This window comes from Chlorocebus sabaeus, chromosome 16 (genome assembly GCF_047675955.1).
Source record: "Chlorocebus sabaeus isolate Y175 chromosome 16, mChlSab1.0.hap1, whole genome shotgun sequence".
Taxonomy (NCBI): Eukaryota; Metazoa; Chordata; class Mammalia; order Primates; family Cercopithecidae; genus Chlorocebus; species Chlorocebus sabaeus.
The window spans coordinates 69,626,593-69,643,292 of NC_132919.1; the positions used below are offsets into that span (position 1 = coordinate 69,626,593).

Sequence of the window (16,700 nt, forward strand, 5' to 3'; positions counted from 1 at the left end):
GCAGACCAGGAAAGCAGCCTTCCACACACGGCTGTCTGGGGTCCTCTGCTGGCTCCAAGGGCAAAGGGGCCTTTCGCTGTCTGTTCCAGCTCTGGACTCCTCCTTTGAAGCCTGTGTACAGGCACCCTGCCTTCCCCTGTCTAAGGAGTCACCTCTTAGTGACTGAAGGTCGGGTCACAGGGTGGCCATACAGGAACGGGTCTGGGTCAGAGCTAGGGGCGGTGGCTAGCTGGAGTGCCTGGAGGTGGCAGGGGTGGTTGGGAAGGCGGCCACCCAGCCTCAGCCTGGTGGTGGAACAGTGTGTACTTCCCCAGCATAGCTAAGTGTGTGAGAATGTCCTCAGGAAACCCAAGGTCAATGACACCCCTGGGCTGGAGCAAACTGAGGGGTGGAGAGGTCCCCAGCTGGTCTGTTCTCTGAGTGGCAGGAGGAGGAGGTCTGAGGGCGCTCACCTTTCTGTGCTTGGAGTCAGGCTTCCCCTAGACTTCCCCTCTGCTGCCCCTGCTGCATTCCTCTTCCGAGCGTGGTCCTGAGACAACCCGGTGCATGCAGGCCTCCCTTCTGCCCTCGCCTGGGCTGGGTCTGGAAAGCCTGTGCAGACCCCGTCCCCCAGACACATACATAAAATCCAAACTCCACCCCTGCTCAGGCCTGCTTTGGCTCCTGGGTTGAGGGTTCCCTGTGCCCATCTCAGTGGTGGGCTTCTGCGTGCCAGAGCCTAGAAGCAGCAGCGGGATTGTGTGAGGTGGCTTCCAACTCACCCTTGCCCCTGAACACTCCTTCTCTCTTACAGCGGCCTTCCTCACACAGACTGTCTGCCTGGATGACACAACAGTCAAGTTTGAGATCTGGGACACAGCTGGACAGGAGCGGTATCACAGCCTGGCCCCCATGTACTATCGGGGGGCTCAGGCTGCCATCGTGGTCTATGACATCACCAACACAGTAAAGATTTCCCCTTGCCTCTTCCTCTTCCCTTCATCTTCTCGGAGTCCCAGGGATTGGGTTATCAAGGCCCCGATTTCAGGCCGCTTAACCCTCTGTTCCTGGGTGGCGGGTGGGCAGATTTCCTCTTTGGGGACATTACGTCAGAATCTTTAGGTGGCAGTGTCTTAGATAATTTGGCTGTGCCAACTTGAGAGTCTCTAGTGGGTGGCCCTGGGCAGAATGCCTTCTCTGTCCCTTCGACATTCTGTCCCTGTCTCCTCAGGATACATTTGCACGGGCCAAGAACTGGGTGAAGGAGCTACAGAGGCAGGCCAGCCCCAACATCGTCATTGCACTCGCGGGTAACAAGGCAGACCTGGCCAGCAAGAGAGCCGTGGAATTCCAGGTGAGGAGATGACAGACGTGGGGGAAGGAGTGGAGCAAGCAGCTCCCCCGGCCTCGTTGAGGTTGCTCAGGGGCTTTGAGAAGGGCCGCGCTAGGAGGCAGCGGGGAAGCTTCCATCTGCTGAGCCTCTCGTGCCTCAGGCATGGGCCTAACATGGCTCCTGTCTGTAATCCCAGTGCCTTGGGAGGCTGGAGTGGGAGGATCACTTGAGGCCAGGAGTTGGAGACCAGCCTAGGCGACATAGTAAGACTCTGTCTCTACAAAAGATTTAAAAATTAGATGGGCTTGGTGGCACGCACCTGTAGTCTCAGCTGCTCGAGAGGCTGAGGCAGGAGGATTGCTTGATTCCAGGAGTATAAGACTGCAGTGATTGCGCCACTGCACTCCAGCCTGAGCAAGAGTGAGACCAGCAAGCTCAAGTGATCCTCCCACCTCAGCCTGCAGAGTGTTGGGATTATAGGTGTATGCCACCGCATCTGGCTGTTTTTATTTTTTTAAGAGATGGGGCCTCACTCCTGGAGGCCAGGAGATTTGAGGCTGCAGTGAGCAGTGATTGTGCCACTGCACTCCAGCCTGGGCAACACAGTGAGATCCTGTCTCAAAAAAAAAAAAAAAAAAAAAAAGAGAGAGAGAAAGCGTGGGACTAAAGGGAATTACCTGTCACCTGCCTCTCCCTGGTTCTCTTTCTTTGGTGGTAGGGGTATTGTAGATGTGGATCACTAGCCTGCTGCTTATCTTTTCTTGTAAGTTGACTTTTTAATTAAACTTACTGAAAAACAAATGTCTCTGCTAACCCTAGAAACTCAACTTTTCTTCTAATTTCCCCAGTTGTCCTTCCAGAAATATGCATGTGTTTTTTAATCCCTTTCTTTACATTGATGGCAGTGTGCTATACATACTGTATATGGTAATTTTTTGCCAATCCCTAATAATAGCAAAAGACTGAAAACAGTGCTTCAGTAGACATCCACATACTTTTGTGCTTTTGCGCAAACATGTAAGTGTATTTGTAGGTTAACTTTCTAGAAGTATTTCCTAGCCTAGTGATTTTGAAGAGCAAGAAGGCAGGGTGGACCTAGGGAAACCTGGGTAAGACATCTGCCAGTGATTGTGAGCTGAGAGGTGCTATACATGAGCGGGGAAACCCAGATCAGGGCAGCCTTAGGCCTGAAAAACCCCTGTGTGTGTCCAGCTGATCTCTATTATGATAAAGCCCTCGAACAGGGAAGGTTTGTATCCTGGGCCCTGGCCCCTGCCAACATTTCCCTCTCACCCTGTCTCACCTCCATCCAAACCAGGAAGCACAAGCCTATGCAGATGACAACAGTTTGCTGTTCATGGAGACATCAGCAAAGACTGCAATGAACGTGAACGAAATCTTCATGGCAATAGGTCAGTTGCTTCTCCTCCCCTCCTCTCTGCCACACCAAGGGCATATCACCTGTCTGCTGGTCTAGAGTGGGCCTGCAGGGTCCCTTCATCACTTTCAACCTTCTGATAAAATTGTTTTCGTCTTCACCTGACTCCCAGATGTAGAGGTCGATTGTTCACCCGAGAAGTTCCTGAAGCCTGGGCCAGAGTCTCAACATTTCACTCTCTGAGCCTGTAGCCTGCCACCCATTTTAGAGCCTGCCTTCACTACCCCTACCCACTGCCTAGGAGTTTTTAGCTCATTTGGCTCTGGAATCTTCCTTCCTGGGTTGCAGATCCTGGCTCTACCACTCATTAGCTCTGTGGCCTTGGGCAAGTTATTTAACCTTTCTTTGCCACAGTTTCCTGAAAACACTCAGAATGTGCCTGACCCATAGAAGCCCTCAATATGTGAGTTATCACTGATTGGGTGTAAAGGCCAGAATCTACTCCAGTGGAACTGGGAGAGTTACTGGGGTACCCCCCACAAATGCACTTTTCCCCCTCCCAAACAGCTAAGAAGCTTCCGAAGAACGAGCCCCAGAATGCAACTGGTGCTCCAGGCCGAAACCGAGGTGTGGACCTCCAGGAGAACAACCCAGCCAGCCGGAGCCAGTGCTGCAGCAACTGAGCCCCCCTTGCCTGCCCACTGCCCCCACCTCCTCCACCTGAACGACCCGACTGGAATCCACTCTAACCAATCGCACTTAACGACTGGGGCCACCACTGGGGGGGCAGGGGGAGGGGTCCACCATGATTTCTCCATATAATTTTGATCATAGGCCGGAGTGAGTTATTCCACCTGCACCTTTCTGTACAAATACTAATTCAATTTTAAGTCTTAAGTCACTTTTTTAATATATATGATCTTCTGCTCTTCCCACTTCCTCCCCTTTCTACTGCTCTCCCATTTTCCCTTGCTGGGAGTAGCCACATGCTCTTGTCCCCCCACCCTTGTATATGGGGACAGTGGGGTCAGAGCAGCTACCCTTTCTTTCCCTCCTGCGGAACAGCAGACCCAGCAAGAGCATCCACATCCTCACCTTGTTCGGAGTGGTCTTGGGTTTGGGCGGGGGGGCAGACCTTGGGAAGGGGCTTAGGAAGGGAGAGGCAGCTCTTCCTTCAGCTGGCTCTCATCAGGCTGCAGTCCCCCTCCCCGCCCCCACCTCCCTGCTGGGAAACCACAGCATTATCACAGCATTATTGTGACAGCCACGAACCCATTGCCCACAACCCTTCCACCCTTGGTCACCCCGACCTCTGGCTCTGAGCCCTGTTCTGACCAAATCACGATGATGAGTATTTGGGGGTGGGTGGGTAAGGGGGGGAGTGGGAGGGGACGGAACCAACTTTTCTGTATTTTGTATTGTATGTTTTCTTCAACATGTAACCAATCAGTATCTTGTCAATATAGTCAGCCGATCGATCGACCTCACACTTGTCTTCCTTGTCTTTCTCTGGCAGTTTATCAGACAGTGCCCTCTGTAGTTGAAATTGATTTAAAATGAACCACTGAATCTTGTTAAACAAAATCTTCCCCTCTAATATGAGGGGATGCTGGCGGTCATGGTAACCAAGAGAAAGAGGCTTTTACTGTTAGCAGCTCCGATGAGGTGGCTGACCTGGGCTGACCACGTTTGAGGTTTCAGGGCCTGTATTCACTTCTCCACCGCTCCCTTCCCTTCCCCCACCTACCAGATCATACTGGGGTGACATGCAGTCTGTATTTGATGATCATCAGTCTCTGAAACACCTGAAACAACCTCTTTGGGTTTTTTTGTTTGGTCTTTACCAATGAGAGGGTCTGGATCCTCTCACTCTTTCTGAAGAGGAAGGAATCCCAACAGCCCCTGGAACGCTGGACTGGTCTTAAGATCAAGACTGCAGCCCCTGGCTTTCCTCACCACCTCTGTCCATAGCACCCCACACCACATCCAAGTTGCCCCAACCCAGCTCTCTACTGGTTCTGGAATCAGGTTTAGGCACTCAGCTCTCTGCTGCTCCCTGTCGGAGCTGCTGCTCAGCTAGGACCACACTCCCCTCTAATTTCTCCCAGGGCCACCGAGGCCTGATTCCTTTTTTTTTTTTTGAGACAGAGTCTCTGTTACCCAGGCTGGAGTGCAGTGGTGTGATCTCAACTCACTGCAGCCTCCACCTCCCGAGTTCAAGCGATTCTTCTGCTTTGGCCTCCCAAGTATTACAGGCACCTGCTACTATGCCCTGCTAATTTTTGTATTTTTAGTAGAGACGGGGTTTCACCATGTTGGCCAGGTTGGTCTCGAACTCCTGTCAAGTGATCAACCCGCCTTGGCCTCCCAAAGTGCTGGGATTACAGGCATGAGCCACCACAGGCGGCCTTTTTTTTTTTTTTTTTTTTTTTTTTTGAGACAGTCTCACTCTGTGGCCCAGGCTGGAGTGCAGTGGCAGGATCTTGGCTCACTGCAACCTCCCTCTGCCTCCCAGGTTCAAAGGATTCTCTTGCTCAGCCTCCCGAGTAGCTGGGATTACAGGTCCACACCACCACACCTAATTTTTGTGTTTTTAGTAGAGATGGGGTTTCACCATGTTGGCCAGGCTGGTCTCGAATTCCTGGCCTCAAGTGATCTGCCCGAAGAGGCCTGATTCTTGGTGGACCACCACCTTGGGGGCGCCTTTCCTGCCTCCTGTGCCTCCAGTCCCTCTACCTCTGACCCCCATCCCCAGAAAAGACAACGGACACCAAGGCTGCTGCACATCGGGTCGTTTGTTTACTGGGTCAGGTTGGAAGCCTTAGAGCCAAGGCTCCTGAGTCTCCGGGACGGTCCTGTATGGGCTTCAGAGAGAGCCAGGGCCACACACTGGCCTCTGACCCACAGCTGCCCGGAGGGGATCGGGCAGCAGGTTATGGCGGTAGGATTCAGGTTGGATGGGAGCACCTTCTGTGACATGCGGTAACTGACCCTTTCCGGGTCACTGCCGTCCAGTTGCCGCTGTCCGATCACCATCAGCCATTGGCCGTCCACCTGCACCACCAGCTCCTCCGGGGCGAAGCCGTGGGCATCCATCTTCATTTGGAAACCGTCTCTGGCATGATCATTGTCCTCCTGCGCTGGCGGACTCTCCTTGAGCAGCCGCACCGGCATTGTGGCTACCTGGTTCCGTTCAGCGAGGCCCACGCTGGGACACCGGGATGCCACCCGGCTCTCGGAGAAGGTGTTACCGATCGGCTGCATCCGAGTCAGCAACTAACTGCTGTCCAAGGGCGCGAGGCTCCGAGCGCAGAGCTAGGCGCGCGGACGCCCGGAGAGGAGGGGCCTCCCGTGGCCTAGCCGAGCTCAGCTCCGCTCGCTCGGTTCCCTTCGCTTCTGCAAATGCAGGCGGAGTTCGGAATCAGTCACGCCCATCTTACCTCCAAGAGCCAGACTGTCACCGCCCTGGCGCGCCCGCAGCTACTCTCATCCTAGACCCTGACCCTTTCTCCGCCCTTCCCCACCTTCGTTAATGGGCCCCGGGGAGGCCGCAGCTGTGAAGGAACTGGATCCTCGACCAGGCCAGACCCGAGGGAGCCGGACCGCGGCGCAGCCAACAGCAGATTGATCCCCCAGCTGGAAGGGGGCTGTCTTGCCTTCTAAGGACCAGGCCTGGGGCAAGGATTGTTCCCAGACAAAGTCAGGGGAGGGCGGCCTTTCTGGGTCATCCACCCTACTTCTCCCTGACCACCCACAACCCCACGCGGACACGCGAGACGAGGAGGCGGACTGGTCTCTCTGGCTGCATTAATTCATCCGCCCCCCGCGGTCTCCTGTGATGCAGGCTGTGGTCTGGGCTCGGGCCACAAAGATGAAGATGCAGCCGGGGCTTTAGGAGAGCGGCTCCCAGTGCACAGAGAAAGGCTTAGCCCTCCCCTGCCTCACCCTCCACAGTACCCTTCTTGGTGACCATCGTAACCACAGCTATGCCTCTGGTGCTGTTAACTGATTTTTTTTTTTTTAAGAGGCAGGGTCTTATTATGTTGCCCAGGTAATCTCGAACTCCTGGGCTCAAGCGATCCTCCCATCTCGACCTCCCAAAGTGCTAGGATTACAGGCGTGAGCCACCTCGTCCGGTCTATAAACTTTATTTTTTATTTTTTTGTAGAGATGGGGTTCTCCCTATGTTGCCCAGCCTGGTCTCGAACTCCTAGGCTCAAGCGATTCTCCTGCGTGAGCCAGCCACCCGGCCTGATAAACTCCCTTTTGTTGAGTGATACTATTAAATACATACAGAAAAGCGCACGAAAAGCTGCAGGTGAATGTCAGGAGGAGAACACACTCAAGTCACCACCACACTGCTGCAGAACTGTTGCTACGTCTCATCTTTACCGCAGCTGCAATGTCCGGAGCCCCGTGGGGCAGGGCCTGTGCGCGAGTTGGGGGAGGGGGTTAAGTGGGAGAGAGGCGCGGGAAAGAGGCAGACCCCACGATTGTCCCCAAGACTCCTTGTCCCCAAGAGGACAGCCATCGTGACTCTCCCGGACACCATTAAAAGAGATTACAAGTGAAGAGGGGTCAATGTGGGGCCTTCGCTCAGGCCTCACTTGGCTGTCAGGGGCCAAGAGACCAGACAGAAAAGTCTGGAAGCTGGAGGCAGTGGGGGAAGGCGCTGGAAGACTACAACTCCCGTCACGCGCCGCGCAGCGACGCCTGCGCACTGAACGCCGGTTGCCCATGCGGCCCTAGGGCTGGGAGCGCGGCGCCGCTCTCCGCTGCGGGGGAGGCCATGGCGGAACCTTCCCAGGCCCCGACCCCGGCCCCGGCTGCGCAGCCCCGGCCCCTTCAGTCCCCAGCCCCTGCCCCAACTCCGACTCCTGCACCCAGCCCGGCTTCAGCCCCGACTCCGACTCCCACCCCGGCACCAGCCCCTGCCCCAGCTGCAGCCCCAGCCGGCAGCACAGGGACGGGGGGGCCCGGGGTAGGAAGTGGGGGGGCCGGGAGCGGGGGGGATCCGGCTCGACCTGGCCTGAGCCAGCAGCAGCGCGCTAGCCAGAGGAAGGCGCAAGTCCGGGGGCTGCCGCGCGCCAAGAAGCTTGAGAAGCTAGGGGTCTTCTCGGCTTGCAAGGTGGGGGCGGGGCCTGGGGTGAAGGGGCGGGGCTTGGGGCATCCCTGGGCTCGGGTGGGAGTGGGGTCAAAGCTCTGGCTGCAGAGCGGCTCTTGCCCCAGAGGTATAGATCATTGACTGATCCTTCCGCCTCCAGGCCAATGAAACCTGTAAGTGTAATGGCTGGAAAAACCCCAAGCCCCCCACTGCACCCCGCATGGATCTGCAGCAGCCAGCTGCCAACCTGAGTGAGCTGTGCCGCAGTTGTGAGCATCCCTTGGGTAAGGCAGGCAGCGCCCTTGGAGCTGGGGGCAGCTGCTTGGACAGGGTGACAAGTGCCACAAAGCCTCATCCCTGAAAAAATCAAAGATGCCTCGAAGGAGGGATTGGGTTGGGGGGTGTGTATGCACCAAGGGAGGGGAAAGGAAATCTCTCAGCCCAGAACAGGCCCAGGCAACCCAATGGCTGTTATCGCAGCAGTCAGTCTCACTGTTGGTCACACTGGTTGGAGGGACGGAGTGTGCATCTTGGTTGGCTGTGAAGAGGGTCAAGAAGCCTTGTTGATTTCTTCTATCAATTTTTCCCAACTCTGCCATCTGTCTTGCAGCTGACCACGTATCTCACTTGGAGAATGTGTCAGAGGATGAAATAAACCGGCTGCTGGGGATGGTGGTGGATGTGGAGAATCTTTTCATGTCTGTTCACAAGGAGGAGGACACAGACACCAAGCAGGTCTATTTCTACCTCTTCAAGGTGAGCTTCTACTGAAGGAGGGTGTGAATGAAGGAGGTGGGGCCTTGAGGGGTTGTCTGCAGCTCTGCCCCGCTCCCCTCTATGCCCCTTCCTCTTCTCTCTAGCTCCTGCGGAAGTGCATCCTGCAGATGACCCGGCCCGTGGTGGAGGGGTCCCTGGGCAGCCCTCCATTTGAGAAACCTAATATTGAGCAGGTGGGATAGGGAAATTGGAGATAGCGGAGAGAAGAATTGGGGACAGCTTGGAGGAGTGGGGAGCCTGTGTTCTCCATCCTCCTCAAGCTGAGAACAGTGGGGAGGTTCAGAGAAGGGAGGGTGTTTTGTGCTAACCTCAGGGTGGGCATCGTGGTAGGGAGGGGCAGAGCTTTTCTATAGAGAGCACCCGAGAGAGAGAGGAGAACCTTGTCCCTGGCCTCAGGGAGCATCTTCCTTTGTCTAAGAAGGCCCTGCAGGCTGCTCACATCTCATTCCTGGTGTTATTCCCCACCCACCCCTTCTCAGGGTGTGCTGAACTTTGTGCAGTACAAGTTTAGTCACCTGGCTCCCCGGGAGCGGCAGACGATGTTCGAGCTCTCAAAGATGTTCTTGCTCTGCCTTAACTACTGGAAGCTTGAGACACCTGCCCAGTTTCGGCAGAGGTCTCAGGCTGAAGATGTGGCTACCTACAAGGTCAATTACACCAGGTAGGCCCAGCCAGGGGCAGCTTCGTGGCAGGCTTGCAGGCCCAGCCTGGGTTCAGTGGTTTCCGCCCTCACCTGTCTCCCCCTCAACTCCCTACTCCAGATGGCTCTGTTACTGCCACGTGCCCCAGAGCTGTGATAGTCTCCCCCGCTACGAAACCACTCATGTCTTTGGGCGAAGCCTTCTCCGGTCCATTTTCACCGTTACCCGCCGGCAGCTGCTGGAAAAGTTCCGAGTGGAGAAGGACAAATTGGTGCCCGAGAAGAGGACCCTCATCCTCACTCACTTCCCCAAGTAAGGCTCCTTCTGGCCTATCAGGATTTGGCCCCAAGTTCACATCCTCCCTGTTGTCCCCTTTTTTCCAGGAAGGCTTCCTGGATTGGTCCCTCCTCTCCCTCCATGGGCCTTCTGGGATCTGGGCGTCTACCTGGCAGACTTGCCCATGGCCCAGAAGCAACTTGCTAGTACTAGTCTGGGGATGGCAGGTACATAGCCCAAGCTAACGCTGCCCCCACCCCACCCTACGCCCCGGTAGATGTTACTAATTGTTTCCCATGGGGGCCTGGACACAGCCTCAGACTCCTTCCCTGCACAGCTCTCCAAGAAATCAGAGCTTATGCTTGAAGTGAAACCAATTTCTACTCCTGTTCTGGTCTTTTCTGTACAATTTTCTTCTGTTCGGCCACACCTTTTAAAATCTGGGTCATAACTCCCCTGTTCAAAAAACCCTCACTGACGAATCCTGGCTCTCTAGTGCCCTCCGCCATCAGGTGGGAACAAAAGATGGCAAGGTGGGGTGGAGTCTGAGCCCATTTTGATACTGAGGGCAGTGAGGGGATTCAGGGTGACAAGGTGCCCTGCCTGGCCACACAGCACAGGATGACATCAGCTCAGACGTGTCTCCCTGTGCCACACAGCATGGTGAAACTGAGCTTCTTTGATCTCTGTCCTGGATGTGTCCTGTTGTCTTACCTTCAATTGGAGGCTCCCAGAAGACAGGGGCTGTCCCCTCTTTCAGGTCCCCAGTTCCCTAAGAGCAGGGTCTGCTCTGACCAGCCTCCAGTCCCTCTGCCGCCTGGCCCAGGCTGCACCCTTGGAGAACAGAGTTGTGGGACAGACTGTGTCCTCCCTACAGATTCCTGTCCATGCTGGAGGAGGAGATCTATGGGGCAAACTCTCCAATCTGGGAGTCAGGCTTCACCATGCCACCCTCAGAGGGGACACAGCTGGTGCCCCGGCCAGGTATGTGCCATGGTATGCTCTGTAGGGTGTCTGGCCTGCCTGGCTGAGCTAAGCCTCCTGGGTGGAAGAGGGCTCAGCTGGGCCAGAGGCCCTGGATCCCACTGAGGGACCTGCCACCAGCTTCAGCCCTCCCATCCCTGACTTCTCTCTCTCTCTGTCTCAGCTTCAGTCCCCCCGTCCCTGACCTCTCTCTCTCTCTCCTCAGCTTCAGTCCCCCTGTCCCTGACTTCTCTCCCTCTCTCTCCTCAGCTTCAGTCCCCCCGTCCCTGACTTCTCTCTCTCTCTCCTCAGCTTCGGTCAGTGCAGCAGTTGTTCCCAGCACCCCCATCTTCAGCCCCAGCATGGGCGGAGGCAGCAACAGCTCCCTGAGTCTGGATTCTGCAGGGGCCGAGCCTATGCCAGGTGGATACTTGATCCCTGACCTCTGACCATCATTCACTCCTTCCCAAACCTTTTTTTACTGATCCTGACCAACCTTGCCTGCCTCCCCAATAGGCGAGAAGAGGAAGCTCCCGGAGAACCTGACCCTGGAGGATGCCAAGAGGCTCCGTGTGATGGGCGACATCCCCATGGAGCTAGTCAATGAGGTCATGCTGACCATCACTGACCCTGCTGCCATGCTGGGGCCTGAGGTGGGCAGCCCGACCTGCTGACCAGTTGGGGGACCTCCACCAACCTGAAACCCCAGCTCACTGCCCCTCTTCTGTGCCCAGACGAGCCTGCTTTCGGCCAATGCGGCCCGGGATGAGACAGCCCGCCTGGAGGAGCGCCGTGGCATCATTGAGTTCCACGTCATCGGCAACTCGCTGACGCCCAAGGCCAACCGGCGGGTGTTGCTGTGGCTCGTGGGGCTGCAGAATGTCTTTTCCCACCAGCTGCCACGCATGCCTAAGGAGTATATCGCTCGCCTCGTCTTTGACCCGTGCGTGCCCCAGAGAGCCCCTCCCCCAGGGCAGCACCCCCGGGTCCCTTCCTCCTCGGCCTCTTGACTCCTCAAAATTGAAGATCCCCTGCTCCCCACTTCTGAAGTTCAACCTTTGAGCATTCTTATTTCTCACTGCCCAACCCTGACTACAGTTCAGACTTCCAGGGCTCTGGGGACCTGAAGGAAACAGGCAGGGGCTGTGACGTGCCCACCTCTCTCTTAGGAAGCACAAGACTCTGGCCTTGATCAAGGATGGGCGGGTCATCGGTGGCATCTGCTTCCGCATGTTTCCCACCCAGGGCTTCACGGAGATTGTCTTCTGTGCTGTCACCTCGAATGAGCAGGTCAAGGTGAGTGTGGCTCCCCAGCCCCCGGCTCGCTCCGGAGTTTGGGCCAGCTCGGAGCAGCGGGATGTGTGGGATGCAGCAGCCCCTTGCTCTTCTCTTAGTGGCCCGTTCCTCACATCCCCACAAGGTGGCAGCCGTACTTTGATAACTGTGGATTAGGAAACCACCTGTTCACAGACGGAGCCCAAGAGGCGGCCACGCTTTGGTGACCTGTGGACTAGGATTTTCTTCATCACAAGAACATTTACATACATGGGGGAATTAATTACTTTACTTTTTATTTTTTTTTTATTTCTTGAAACAGGGTCTCTCTCACCCAGGCCGGAGTGCAGAGGCATGATCAGGGCTCACTGCAGCCTCGACCTCCTAGGCTCAAGTGATTCTCGTGCCTTGGCTTCCCAAGTAGCTGGGACTACAGGCATGCGCCATTACATCTGGCTAACTTTTGTGTTTTAGTAGAGACAGGGTTTTAGCATGTTGCCCAGGCTGGTCTCCAACTCTTGACCTCAAGTGATTCACCCGCCTCGGCCTCCCAAAGTGCTGGGATTACAGGTGTGAGCCACGGTGACCAGCCAAACTAACCGTTATTACAGTAGTCCTATGCTGATAGCCTTGGCTTCTGTCCTTTGTTACAACAGACCCCCTCGTAGGGTCGCTGGCTCTGTGTGTCACATACCTCAGATCTGCGTGGCGCATCGTTGGCCCTGATGTGTGGGAGCCATTGCTCCTGCTCAGGCCTCTGGTGACTCCCTCTCCCTCTTCTCCCAACTCTGAGGCCCAGGGACTGGGAATCTCTGGCCTGTGTTGGGTTTGGACCCGGCCCTGCCACGGCTGGCAGCCTGAGCTTGAACACATTTCCTAACATAGCTGAGTTTCAGTTTTCTCTTTTCTAAAATAGAGGTGGTAATACTCGCCTCTGGGGTTGAGAATCGGTCTGTAAAACAGGAAGCACTGCACCTGGCCCAGAGTGAGCTTAGAAAGCCTGTACCTTTCACTTTCCCCCCATAAACTCCCCTCCCTCTGTCAGCTGCCTTTCTTCCGCTTTGCCTGGATGCTCTCCCTCTCCCCACCTCCTTTCCAATCCACCCGCTCCACTCTGGGCTCTGAGACCTCTCCAGCACCAGGCCCATCCTCAGCTCCTGGTGAGTCCTGCTCCCCTCCCCCACAGGGTTATGGGACCCACCTGATGAACCACCTGAAGGAGTATCATATCAAGCACAACATTCTCTACTTCCTCACCTACGCGGACGAGTACGCCATCGGCTACTTCAAAAAGCAGGTGACCCGTAGCCTTGTCCCACACTGGTCCTTTGCCTGAAGCCTGGGGTCATTCTGTCCAGCCCCTCTGTGGATGGAGTAGGAGTCCCTTTATGTCCCCTACTTCACCTGACACCTGCCAGGAAAGTATCCATGCCTATCTTCTTTCCTCTGCTGCCACTGCCCCAGGGGAGAATGGGGGCCTATGGGGCCAGTAGAGCAGGCTGGAGGAACTGGGGGGCCAGTAGAGCAGGCTGGAGGAACTGGGGGGCCAGTAGAGCATGCTGGAGGAACTGGGGGGCCAGTAGAGCAGCCTGGAGGAACTGGGGGGGCCAGTAGAGAAGGCTGGAGGAACTGGGGGGCCAGTAGAGCAGGCTGGAGGAACTGGGGGGCCAGTAGAGCAGGCTGGAGGAACTGGGGGGCCAGTAGAGCAGCCTGGAGGAACTGGGGGGCCAGTAGAGCAGCTGGAGGAACTGGGGGGCCAGTAGAAAAGGCTGGAGGAACTGGGGGGCCAGTAGAGAAGGCTGGAGGAACTGGGGGGCCAGTAGAGCAGCCTGGAGGAACTGGGGGGCCAGTAGAGCAGCCTGGAGGAACTGGGGGGGCCAGTAGAGAAGGCCGGAGGAACTGGGGGGCCAGTAGAGCAGGCTGGAGGAACTGGGGGGCCAGTAGAGCAGGCTGGAGGAACTGGGGGGCCAGTAGAGCAGGCTGGAGGAACTGGGGGCCAGTAGAGCAGGCTGGAGGAACTGGGGGGCCAGTAGAGCAGGCTGGAGGAACTGGGGGGCCAGTAGAGCAGGCCGGAGGAACTGGGGGACCAGTAGAGCAGCCTGGAGGAACTGGGGGGCCAGTAGAGCAGGCTGGAGGAACTGGGGGGCCAGTAGAGCAGCCTGGAGGAACTGGGGGACGAGTAGAGCAGCCTGGAGGAACTGGGGGGGCCAGTAGAGAAGGCTGGAGGAACTGGGGGCCAGTAGAGCAGCCTGGAGGAACTGGGGGGCCAGTAGAGCAGGCTGGAGGAACTGGGGGGGCCAGTAGAGCAGGCTGGAGGAACTAGGGGGCCAGTAGAGCAGGCTGGAGGAACTGGGGGGCCAGTAGAGAAGGCCAGAGGAACTGGGGAGCCAGAGCAGGCTGGAGGAACTGGGGGGGCCAGTAGAGCAGGCTGGAGGAACTGGGGGGCCAGTAGAGCAGGCTGGAGGAACTGGGGGGCCAGTAGAGCAGGCTGGAGGAACTGGGGGGCCAGTAGAGAAGGCCGGAGGAACTGGGGAGCCAGTAGAGCAGGCTAGAGGAACTGGGGGGCCAGTAGAGCGGCCTGGAGGAACTGGGGGGCCAGTAGAGCAGCCTGGAGGAACTGGGGAGCCAGTAGAGCAAGCTGGAGGAACTGAGGGGCCAGTAGAGAAGGCCAGAGGAACTGGGGAGCCAGTAGAGCAGGCTGGAGGAACTGGGGGGCCAGTAGAGCAGCCTGGAGGAACTGGGGGACCAGTAAAGCAGCCTGAAGGAACTCGGGGGCTCTTCGGGATGAGTCAGGAGTGGGCAGCTGACCTGGGACCTTTCCAGGGACAGTTCAAACCCTCAGTGCCCCAGGAGGAGGTTCAGGAGCAGAAGGTGTCACATGGCACGTGCCACCCCTCTGGTGCTCCCAGGGGAGGGACTGTAGAAGTTGGGAAATATGGATGGACTGGGTCATGACCATCCACCCCCCAGGGTTTCTCCAAGGACATCAAGGTGCCCAAAAGCCGATACCTGGGCTACATCAAGGACTACGAGGGAGCGACACTGATGGAGTGTGAGCTGAATCCCCGCATCCCCTACACAGAGCTATCCCACATCATCAAGAAGCAGAAAGAGGTGGTGTGCGCACGTGCGCATCTGTGGGAGTTTTCATGAATGTGCATGCAGAGGGCGAGCGCACGTGTGTAGACCTGTACTACGTGTACATGCGTGTATGTGTGTGTGTGAGTGAGGAGGGGACAGGCCAGGATCTTGGTTCTTGCTCTGCTCCCTTGGGGAAGGTATGAGGGGAGGTGCTGGATTAGGTGGCATTGCAACTGGGTGGGTGCAGCTGGTGGCTCTGACTGTGGCCCTGGGAGGGGTTGTTGCTGGGGCTGGATCTGGCCCCTTAGACCCTTCCTTCCCTCAGATCATCAAGAAGCTGATTGAGCGCAAACAGGCCCAGATCCGCAAGGTCTACCCGGGGCTCAGCTGCTTCAAGGAGGGCGTGAGGCAGATCCCTGTGGAGAGTGTCCCTGGCATTCGTAAGCAGAGGTCTCGGTTGCGGGGTACTGGGGGCACGCTGCTTGGGGTGCGGACCGGCATTCTTAGAGACATTCTCCCACTTCCCACTTTGCAGGAGAGACGGGCTGGAAGCCGTTGGGGAAGGAGAAGGGGTGAGTGAGTTGTTAAAGGAGCCAGGTTGGGGGCGGGGCAGAGGGACTCGGAGCCTCAGACTTGGTGTGTCTCGCCCCAGGAAGGAGCTGAAGGACCCCGACCAGCTCTACACAACCCTCAAAAACCTGCTGGCCCAAATCAAGGTGGGGAGACCAGGTTGCCTTTCCGGGGCCCCTGCACCAATGGCTGTGGCCTCTTGATGCAGTGTGAGGTGGGTGGCGTCCTCGGGCTGGCGTGGGTGCAGCAGGGCTGTCCCCAGCTCGGCTCTTCTCTCCAGTCGCACCCCAGTGCCTGGCCCTTCATGGAGCCTGTGAAGAAGTCGGAGGCCCCTGACTACTACGAGGTCATCCGCTTCCCCATTGGTGAGGACCCTCCATTCCATCTCCTTCCCCCTCTTCCATCCCCATACCTGCTCCTGCCCTCACTGCGCCCTGCAGCCCCATGGGGCCCACCCCGGTGGACAGCCCTGCCGTGGTCCTCAGCCTCTTAAAGCTGTGCTCCGCCTCCTGCTGCCCCAGACCTGAAGACCATGACTGAGCGGCTGCGAAGCCGCTACTATGTGACCCGGAAGCTCTTTGTGGCTGACCTGCAGCGGGTCATCGCCAACTGCCGCGAGTACAACCCTCCGGACAGCGAGTACTGCCGCTGCGCCAGCGCCCTGGAGAAGTTCTTCTACTTCAAGCTCAAGGAGGGAGGGCTCATTGACAAGTAGGCCCAGCTTTGGGCCACAGCCCTGACCTTGAATGTCTCCACCTCGGATTCTGATCTGATCCTTAGGGGATGCCCTGGCCCCACGGACCCAACTCGGCTTGAGACACTCTAGCCAAGGGCCCTCCGGCCCCTGATCCTGCAGCCCTTTCTGGACCTTCAGGCACCCCCAAGCCTGCAGCTCTGTCCCAGCCTTCACTGTGTGTGAGAGGTCTCCTGGGTTGGGGCCCAGTCCCTCTAGAGTGGCTGGTGGCTAGGGATGAACCTTGCCCAGCCGTGGTGGCCCCCAGACCTGGTCCCTAAGAGCTTTGGAGGCTTGGATTCCTGGGCCTGGCCCAGGTGGCTATTTCCCTGAGGACCAGGACTGCTCATTTTAGCTTGAGTGATGGCTTCAGGGGTTGGAAGTTCAGTCCAAACTGGAGGGGGCCATGCCTTGTCCGGTACTGTACTGTCAGTCTCCCCCGGGGTGGGGGTATGGGGACCATTCATTCCCTGGCATTAATCCCTTAGAGGGAACAATAAAGCTTTTTATTTCTCTGTGTGATTGTTTCTTTGGTATAGTCCCAGCCTTAGCAGGCTCACCTTGGCCCCCCAGGGACCTCTTGCAAACTG

At 57.0% G+C, this 16,700-nt stretch overlaps 3 protein-coding genes across 5 annotated transcripts in view; 2 read left to right on the plus strand and 1 right to left on the minus strand.

Moving 5' to 3' along the window:
• The window catches only part of RAB5C (RAB5C, member RAS oncogene family), a 29,656-nt gene extending 25,479 nt beyond the window's left edge, over positions 1-4,177 (plus strand). For all 3 annotated transcript variants that reach the window (XM_008012661.3, XM_008012660.3, XM_073005302.1), the window contains exons 3-6: positions 794-945; positions 1,211-1,333; positions 2,631-2,724; positions 3,258-4,177. In XM_008012661.3, the coding sequence (XP_008010852.1) occupies positions 794-945; positions 1,211-1,333; positions 2,631-2,724; positions 3,258-3,373 (485 nt within the window). In that variant the 3' untranslated portion in view covers positions 3,374-4,177. The remainder of the gene's footprint in view (positions 1-793; positions 946-1,210; positions 1,334-2,630; positions 2,725-3,257) is intronic.
• Positions 4,178-5,171: 994 nt separating this feature from the next.
• HSPB9 (heat shock protein family B (small) member 9) lies at positions 5,172-6,144 on the minus strand. Its single transcript, XM_073005303.1, has one exon. The coding sequence runs from the start codon at positions 5,952-5,954 to the stop codon at positions 5,490-5,492; it is 465 nt and encodes a 154-aa protein (XP_072861404.1). The 5' UTR covers positions 5,955-6,144; the 3' UTR covers positions 5,172-5,489.
• Positions 6,145-7,415: 1,271 nt separating this feature from the next.
• Positions 7,416-16,627, plus strand: KAT2A (lysine acetyltransferase 2A). The gene is made up of 18 exons (XM_008012670.3): positions 7,416-7,818; positions 7,955-8,078; positions 8,405-8,550; positions 8,655-8,744; positions 9,051-9,232; positions 9,333-9,524; positions 10,366-10,472; positions 10,764-10,874; positions 10,968-11,104; positions 11,186-11,394; positions 11,621-11,747; positions 12,913-13,023; positions 14,697-14,840; positions 15,133-15,247; positions 15,343-15,379; positions 15,460-15,523; positions 15,658-15,742; positions 15,899-16,627. The coding sequence occupies exons 1-18, from the start codon at positions 7,480-7,482 to the stop codon at positions 16,090-16,092; spliced, it is 2,514 nt and encodes an 837-aa protein (XP_008010861.1). The 5' UTR covers positions 7,416-7,479; the 3' UTR covers positions 16,093-16,627.
• The last annotated feature ends 73 nt before the right edge of the window (positions 16,628-16,700 follow it).

Coding starts and splice junctions, on each gene's coding strand:
- KAT2A (XM_008012670.3), top strand. CDS start 7,480: ATGGCGGAACCTTCCCAGGCCCCGACCCCGGCCCCGGCTGCGCAGCCC. Junction 8,551..8,654: donor TCTATTTCTACCTCTTCAAG/GTGAGCTTCTAC, acceptor TCTTCTCTCTAG/CTCCTGCGGAAGTGCATCCT. Junction 11,395..11,620: donor GCTCGCCTCGTCTTTGACCC/GTGCGTGCCCCA, acceptor CCTCTCTCTTAG/GAAGCACAAGACTCTGGCCT.
- HSPB9 (XM_073005303.1), bottom strand. CDS start 5,954: ATGCAGCCGATCGGTAACACCTTCTCCGAGAGCCGGGTGGCATCCCGG.